General features: G+C 45.9%; 1 protein-coding gene across 1 annotated transcript in view; it reads left to right on the top strand.

Annotated features, from left to right (window-relative positions):
- SYN2 (synapsin II) overlaps positions 1–9,093 on the top strand; it is a 256,865-nt gene that overhangs the window by 246,126 nt on the left and 1,646 nt on the right. Inside the window, exon 12 of the mRNA XM_069083916.1 lies at positions 5,742–5,991. Within this exon, the coding sequence (XP_068940017.1) occupies positions 5,742–5,991 (250 nt within the window). The remainder of the gene's footprint in view (positions 1–5,741; positions 5,992–9,093) is intronic.

Below are 9,093 nucleotides of genomic sequence, written 5' to 3'. Positions count from 1 at the left end.
TTTCTTTTCTTTTCTTTTCTTTTCTTTTCTTTTCTTTTCTTTTCTTTTCTTTTCTTTTCTTTTCTTTTCTTTTCTTTTCTCTTCTCTTGTTTTCTTTTCTTTTCTCTTCTCTTGTTTTCTTTCCTTCCTTCCTTCCTTCCTTCCTTCCTTCCTTCTTTCCCTCCCTCCCTCCCTCCCTCCCTCCCTCCTTCCTTCTTTTATTCCTTTCCTTTTTTTAAGTGATGAAATGAGATATAAAGAGAAAAACTCTTTCCACAAACTGGTTCTATATCTCCTCTCTCTGCCTCAGCCTTTCCTCCCTTCTTTTGTTTTCTTTTCCTCTTCTTTCTATCATTAACCTAATTATAGCTCCAAACTAAAAAAAAAAAAAAACAACTGATGTGCAATATCCAAGTAAAATTGTGTTTCCTGTGTGCGGATCTTGGTTCCGCTAAGTCATTCTTTGTTGTCATTGTTTCTGAGTTGATGGTCTACAGGCTTCTGTGGAACTGGGACCAATCTATATTCCCCCACACCCACCCCATTCCCCAGCTTCTTGTCTCTGGAGATTAGCACTTTAGAGATACTGAACAAAAAAATTGTTGAAAACCTGGGAAGTTGCCCAGCATGCATGCATTCACTCACTCTGCCTCTTGGGGCACTGCCATATGAGACCAAATCTAAAGCAAGTCCACTTCTTTGGAGTGACTACACTGCCTGAGAAAGGGCCCTTGACTTGGCCCCCTATTTTCCACCTCAAATCCCCAGTCATACCCTCAGAAGTCCAGAGGACCAAGAGTTCTAGCCTGAGGGAGACCTCCTTCAGGAGATGCCACCTAGTCATCTCCAACTCCTCCTGTTAAAACACGAGCTGGTACATATTCAGGCCAGCACCTCTAAGGGAAAGTTGAAGGGGAAAAGCAACTTCAGTAGCCTTCTTTACAGCCATAGCTGCTGGCATTGCTTTTACCAATGAGTCTACTTCTCCAAGGGGAGGAATCTCCAGGTACAGGAGACCAACATTATGATCATCTAAGCCTTGTCTACGTGTGCCCTACAACTCCATCCCCCTACAGGGTTGGGGACAAGGACAGTAGCATCAGACCCCCCTAACAAACCTCCTTTGACAAAGCAAACTCTGGTCCCTGAGGCCGTCATGCCAACTCCTTGGCCTTGGGGCCCACATTAACATTCCCCTCCCAGGACCACAAAAAGCCAGTGACCTACACTTTAAGACACCCTCTTTTGGATTCCCACGTTTGATGGATGAGTTGGGACCACTGGTGTTACATTTCTATAAGTAGTCAATGGTCATTTCTCCAATAAGGGACCCATGCCCTACTTTCTTGTTGGTATATTTGTATGCCTTGAGAAATGGGTTGGGGGTTACCATGGTATGGTCAGTGGTCTATCTCTCTTAGATGGTGACCATAGTTATCCTTTTGTCTCGCTATCTCTCTCTCCACACACACACACACACTTGGGGGGGGGGGCTAGTATAGAATCAGATGCACAAATACCTCCAGATACCATAGAAAGGAGTGAAGAAAAAAATGCCCTGGAGGGAGGAGTACATCTTTTGATTTCCTTACTTTTCTGTCTAACCGGCGGTGCTGGCGATGGTCGGTGGGTGGTGCTTGTCTGCATGTCAGTGTGAACATTTACAGGTGCTTTCCACGTGACATTTGTGAGCCGTGTATGCAAAGTGTAAAGTGGCCATTTGAACTCGGTCAGGCTGCAGATTGTGGCGTAAGCAGAAAGCCTCTTAAAAGTAGGTGGGAGACGCGAATCCCACTGAATCTCAGCAGATGGGCCAGCCTGACTGTCCTCTGCCTGTCAGTTAGCATGCTTAGGGACAACCCCATAACTGTGGGTCGGGGGACAATCATATCACAGTGTAGGATTGCTGTCCAGGTGTTTGTACCATTTCTTTTCTGACTGTCGTCCCCCTTTCTTTTGTACTGATCCCACTGAGAGATTCTCAGCTAAATGGTGGAAATATCTGTGTGACTGCAGTATCTCTCTTCTGTGAAATCTCTTGTACAGCTCAATGTGTAATAAAAAAAAGTTACATCTGTCTTCAGTGTAAAGTTGTACAGTTTATGGCCCTTCGAGCATGTCTGTACAAGTGCGAGGACTCTGAGTTTTTGGTGCTGAATGAGGGAGGCTGAGAAGGCACCCCGGTTGTTTTCAAAGGGAGTATATTGAGGTGAAGAATGCCAAGTGCCTCTCCTACCTTCTTGAGGGGAAAACAAAGGGATGAATGTGACTATGTTTGCTGATAGCCAAAGGATTCTCCTAATTATCTAGGAGACCAGGAAGAGCTTTCTCTTTGGAAACATTTGTTTTTAACTTAGAGCTTCTTGAACTTGCCACAGTCTTCTTTGGAGGATCAAAGGGGCCATCTATGGTGACTCAGTGCCCATTTGAGATATTGACAAGTGGGGGAGCCATGCCTTGTGGCAGGTGGGAGGTCAGCGGAAGTGTGGGTGATGGGTGCTAGAATAGGCATGGAACTAACCCAGTTGTGTTGCAACAGCATCAGTTGCTTTTAAGAGACTGAATTATAGGGCCATATACTGATGCATCTTATATACTGATGCATCCATCTAAGGCCATTCCCTCCAAAGGGCTTGTGGATAAAAATTCTGGTACCCAGGTTGAAGAGTCATGTGAGCCTGATTCTGATTGGTGCATGCATGATTTCTGGAGTTCTTTCCAGCTCTAAACCCTAGGCTGTACCTTCAGAGCACAGATTAGCTTATAATCATCAGATTTAGAAATAGAAGGGACTTTAGAGGCCATCCTTTCATTCTACACATGAGTAAACAGGCCCAGAAGATAAGGAGCTTGCCCCAAGCCCAGTTGCCTTGACTCCAAATCTAATCATCTTTCTAATAGATTTAGAGAAAGTACTAAGGTATCTATCCATCTGGTCATGACTCCTGCTGCCAAGGGCTGGGTGCACTCTTTGGCTCCCTGACTGGACAGGATGTTTTCCCTTCAGATCGCTCCATAGGATTAAATGGCTATCTAGATACTTACCTGTTCCATTCCAGAAGGTAAATGTACAGCTCTTTTAATGGGTCCCTTTCTCTGCCAAATACAGTCTTCCCAATTGCCAAGTGGAGAAGGGTCCACAGGTTCTTGGGAAACATTAGTTTTGAGTTTCTTAAAGGAAAGGAGGGAGTTGGCTCCTGCCAACCCTAACCTCTCCATGCCTTCCCCTCAAAACACACAAACCCCCCCACTGTGACGAACCACCTGTGTATGGTATGAAACGACAAGAGTGTATGTAGAAAAGAGGTATCATCTTGCTATGGTAGTGTGGGTATTGAGTGTGGCCATCAAACCTTCTGACTACCAGCTGAAATACCCCAACAGTGCACAATCATGACTTAGATAACTTTTCTAAGCATTTCCTCATCCTCACAACAAACTTGTGAAATAGGGAAAGTAGAAGGGCTTTTTTCTTCCCATATTACCGATGGTAAGTTTGAGACCAAGGGAGGTTAACTGATGTGTCTGAGGTCACAAGGAGAGTCAGTGACAGACTATAACTCAGCTGCCCCAGTTTCCAGTACCATACTCTGTGATTCCCCGTCACCCTTTTATGTGGAGCTCCTAGATCTCAGCATCCATACATTTAGAGACGGAAGAGACCTTGGAAGTCATCTGGTCCTAGCCCCTCATTTTGTTGATGAGGAAACTGAGACCCACAGAGCTTTAGTAGGGATACAAAAGAGGCAAAAGACAGTCCCTTCCCTCAAGAAGCTTCCAATATAAAGAGGGGGCCAACAAGTAAACAAATACATACAAACAAGTTATTATATTCAGAATTAATAGGAAATAATTAACCAAGGGAAGGTACTGGAATTAAGAGGTGTTGGGGACGGCTTCCTGTAGATTTCAGTTGGGACTTAAAGGAAGCCAGGGAAGGCAGTAGGCAGAGAATGAGGAAGGAAGGTTTTCCAAGTATGAGGGGTAGCCAGAGAAAATGTCTGGAGCTGAGAAATGGAGGGTCTTGTTTGTGGAACAGCCTGGAGAGCAGTGTCACTGGATGAAAGAGTATGCAGTGGGGAAGGTATAAGAAAACTGGAAAGGAAGGAGGGGCCAAGGTTCTGAAGGACTCTGAATGCCAAACCGGGGGGAAGGGGGTGGTATCTGATCCCCGAGGTGATAGGGAGCCACTGGGGGTTATTGAGTAGTGAAGAGACATGACTGGACCTGTAGTTTTGGAATCACTTTAGTGACTGAAGGGAGGATGGACTGGAGTGGGGAGAGATGAGACAGGCAGAGAGACCCAGAAGTAGCTATTGTTACAATCGAGGTGTGAGGGGACAACAGTCTTCACCAGAGTAATGGTGGTGTCACTAGAGAGAAGGGGGGATGTTCCAGAGAGTTTTCAAAGGTGAGATGGAAAGGTCTTGGCAACAGCTTTGATTTGGGGGATGAGAGAAAGTAGAGGATAATTCCTAGGTTGCAAGCCTGAGAGACTGGGAGGGTAGTGTTGTCATTGACAGTAGTAGAGGAGGTAGAAGGGGGAAGGTTTGGAGGGAAGGCTAATGAGTTCATTTTTGTATATGTTTAGTTAAAGATGTCTATTGGACATCCAGCTCAAGATGTCTGAGAGACAGAGATACAAGATGGTCAGCAGACAGTTTGGGGAAGATACATAATTTTTATGAATCATTATCATAGACATGGTAATTAAATCCATGTGAGCTGATGAGATCACCAAATGAACACAGAAAGAGAAGAGAAGGACAGAACCCTGAGGGACACCTATGGTTAGAGGCTGTGATCTGGATGAGAATTCAGCAAAGGAGACAGAGAAGAAGCAGTCAGATAGGTAGAAGGAGAACCAGGAGAAAGTGGTGTCCCAAAAACCTAGAAAGAGGAGAAGATGAAGGAGGAGTGATATCTACAGTATAGAGAGATCACAGAGAATTAGGACTGGGAAAAGTCCATTGGATTTGGCAACAAAGATAATTGATAACTTTGGAGAGAGCAATTTCAGTGGGAATACAGTGGGATAGATACAATGGGAAGACAGAGGGTAAGGGGTTAAGAAGAGAGTAGAAGGAGAGAATGTGGGGGGCACTTACCGTAGATGACCTTCTCCATGAGCTACAAAGGGCAGAGGAGACAAAGGATGGCAGTTATTGGAGATGGAAGGATCAAGTGAGGGATTTTTTTGAGAATGGAGGAGACATGGGAATGTTTGTAGGCTATAGAAAATGAGCCAATAGAGAAGGAGAGATTGAAATTAAGTGACAGAGGAAGTAATCTGTTGGTGGAGATGGGATAGAATGCCCAAAGAGCAGAAGTGAAATTTGGACCTTGTCACCAAGTGTATCAGGGCATCTAGTCTTGCCTTCTATGTCCACAAAACCCCAGGCGCCTTTAGTAGAATAGGACCATCCACATTCTCTGGGGAGTTTACCTCTGATAGTGTGTTACTACTTTAGGGCCCTTTCCCCCCTTTTTCTACCCAATCCCTCATCCCAACTTCTGATAAACCTATTTCCTTTTGCTGATTCTAGAGGAAAGTAGAGAAAGGTGTTTTGGGGAGGGGGTGGTAAGGAGTGATCAGTGAGTCTTATTTCCCCCTATGCCCACAATCAGGGTCTGGGATTGCTGCCTAGAGTTAATATAGTATATTTGGTAAGAAGGTAGCCAAGCCCTTTAAGGCATAGAGTCTATTAAGGAAACCCTTTTGAGATGGTCAAGTTCTGAAGTTTTTCTTGTACTGAACCTAGGGGGCCCAGGGCAACCCCAAGGAATGCAGTCCCCAAGCAAGGTGCTACCTTCACGACGGTTTTCCCCGGGACCACCACCACCACACTCCTCCTCCTCCTCTTCCTCCTCCTCCTCCTCCTCCTCTTCCTCTTCCTCGGCTCCTCATCCCGGCGGCCCAGCCGCACAGGCCAGTCCGACCTCCAGCCCACTGACCGAGTCCCAGCCACCCCAGATGGAGCCGCGGAAATCCCAGCCTCATCCACAGCTAAAGTAAGAGACCATTGAACTTTCCACTTTCCTACCTCCACCCTTCCCTTCATTCCTTATCCCCTCCCTCTCCCCCAAGCCCTCCCTTTCCTTGATTTATCCTTCCTGAATTCTGGGGGCTGCTAGAGCAACATTGTAAAGACTTCCTTCTACCAAATTACGGGCAAGGAGGGAAGCCTAGGATAGGAAGAGGAGAGGCTGGGGAAAAGCTAAGCACTACCCTGAACCCAAGAGCTCCTAATTGTCTCATTCCCCTAATATCCTTCTGTCTCCAGAATGAGAATCAGGGGTCTGGGAAAACAGGCTGCTCAGTACCAGCCCCACCCCAGAATACCTTCCCTACAACCAGTCAGAGGTGGAAAGGACTTCAGAGATCACCTTGTCCAAACCCTTCATCTCATAAGGGAGGAAAATGAGACCAGGCAAGGGAAGTGACCTGCCCAAGGTCACAAAGTCATCATCCCACAGAGTTGAGATTAGAGCCCAGGCTTCCTGACCACCAGTCTGATGCCCTTAACAGAACCTTAAGCCACCTGTTTTAAGATCATTTGGACATGTGTGTGTGTGTGTGTTTTCCTGCCTCCCCAGCTCATTTTCTTTTCTCTCTCTCTCTCTCTCTCTAACTCTGACTAATGACCTTGGGTGTAAAGTAAGGCTACCCAAAGGGGAAAGGGGGTAGTTGAATGAATTTCATCTTTTTTATAGTGGAAAGACTGAACTGAAAGAATCTGGATTCAAATCCCACCTCGGATACCATCTGTGTGACTTTGGGCGAGTCACTTAGCCTTCTGGCATCTCAGGTTTTTTCAACTGTCAAATGGGTTGAAAGGTAGGCTGGAAGGCCTCCAAGGTCTCTTTCTACTCTAGATTTATGACTCAATGGACCTTAGACCTGCTAGTCTCTGGGCTGGGAATCTAAAGGACAGGCCAACTGGAGACTCTTGGAAAGAAAGTTGGACTTTCTCCCTCTACCTTTTGTTCTCTCCTATCCCCAGAGTTTTTCGTACCTAGTGGTCACCCTGCCCCACCAAGAACTCCCCAACCCACCCTCTGACCCAGACAAAAGCCCAACAAGAATGAAGGTAATGGGATGAAGGCCTGGTACTAGAGATAGGAGCAGAGTGGGGGTGAGAGAGGCAACATTCATAAGACCTTTGATTTAGTGTTAGAAGGGACCTTAGGAGTCCAACTCCCACATTGTACAGATGAGGAAACTGAGGCACATAGAAGTAACTTGTCCAGGGTCATACAGGCAGTATGAGTCTGAAGAGGGGTTTGATCCCAGGCCTTCCTGAGTCCAAATCCTTCGACCATGTCAAGCTGCCTTTCCTCTGTACAGGGGCGCTGCTCCTTAGCTTCTCCCCTGCTTCCTCTGTCACCATTAACTATCAAGCTCTGAGCTCAGACAGAATCTGGAAGGATCCATGGCAGACTCAAGAAGGAGGGAAGGGAGAATGATGTCTCGTGATTTAGTGGGTTACAGCTTCCTGAGGTAGACTGAGCTAATATGGTTGTGACTCACAAGTCCAATATCTTGCTATCATACTTAGCTGTAGAGGGTAGATTGGGAATACTCTATTACTTCTTTTCTGAGTTGGGTGATTGGGAATCTGGAGATATCCAACGTGCTTGACGGAGTTTTGGAGAGAAGGAAAGATAGCAACACATAGGATTTTATAACTTAAAAGAACCCGATGAACTGTCTCATCAGACTTCTTCAGTTTACTGATGAGAAAACTGAGGCCCCGAAAAATGAAATTATTTGTTCAAGGTCTAAAGGTCATAGAAGTTAAAGTTGGAAAAGATTGTCTAGCTCAACCACTTTATTTTACAGATGAAAATACTGAGATTCAGAGAAACTGATGACTTAGTTGCCCAATGTCACACAGGTAACATTTGAACCCAGATCACATGGCCAGTAAGTGGCATGACTAAGAACAGAACCCAGGTCTGAGTGCTAGGCCACTGGGGTTTTAAGAGCAGGTATATTGAAAAAGAGTTTGGATTCCAAGAGGCTCAAGCCTACCATTTGCCAGTCTCCCCCTCCTATGTGGCAAGAAATGTCTCCACTCTGAGCTCCTAAACACAAGATTCTGATACTTTCTAAACTGACAAGTAACCACCTAATTCATTTTTACCTCCTTGGACTTCCTCTCTTCTCTTCATCCCCCTTTCTGGGGTTCTTTCTCTCTTTCCAGGTTTCCAAATTACTCCCTTGCTGTCATTCCTGGCTGTGAAAAGCCCCTGGTATGAGTTTTTTTTCTTTTTTTTACCTCTGGGCTGGAGCTTTCCAGGGCAGCCACTGACAGGTGGGGAGGAGTCACCATTCCTGGTACCCTCTGCGTGTTCATGCAGAGGGAGTCCCCCACCCCCTGGAGACCAGCATGTGGAGACAAATCCCCAGACCAGGCAGCTGCTAAGTACTCCTCCCCAACCCTAAATGGAAGGCAGGGCATTTTTCTCACCTCCATTCAAAAGGACGGTAACTTTAAGGATCCCTGAGAGAGGGAATTTCCCAGGTTTCAGGCCTACCAAGCAGACATTTAAGGAGTGCATTGGGCAGAAATCTGCAAGGAAAGAAAGATGAGGTAACCCCAGTGGACAGCTAGTAACCAGCCTTTCTTAAGCCTCATTCCAGTCCTTCCAGATTGAATCTTCCAGCCCTCAAGGTCTCCTTAGCCCAAATCAGAAGGACCCCAGGGATGAATATCATCCTGGAATATGTGTGTTTAAGAAAAAATGAAGAACTGTGTGACTGTGTGAGCCCCTACCACATTGGAGGTGTATCTTTGTGTGCTTGGAGAGAGGGGGCCATCATAATCAGATCTACTTTCCATATGGGAAAGCAGAGGTATGAGAAACTGTACTAGGCTTTCAGGTTCTTATCAACTGATAGAAATCCATGGTCTATACTAGAGAGAAGTCATAGAGCCCTGGTTCCCAAAGGACAGAGATAGAGTAGATGGAATTTTTGATGCCTTTTAAGGGATGTTCCCTTCAACTGGACTCTCAGGCAGTCTAGCATTCCTCTCCAGTTGTCCTGGGCAAATAGGACAAGCTCTTCTCTTCTCTTCTCTTCTCTTCTCTTCTCTTCTCTTCTCTTCT

The sequence above is a fragment of the Petaurus breviceps genome, unplaced genomic scaffold, assembly GCF_028583685.1.
Source record: "Petaurus breviceps papuanus isolate PSGF00001 unplaced genomic scaffold, PetGlider_PUasm1.0 174, whole genome shotgun sequence".
NCBI classification, from domain to species: Eukaryota; Metazoa; Chordata; class Mammalia; order Diprotodontia; family Petauridae; genus Petaurus; species Petaurus breviceps.
This window is presented reverse-complemented; position numbering and strand designations above follow the sequence as displayed.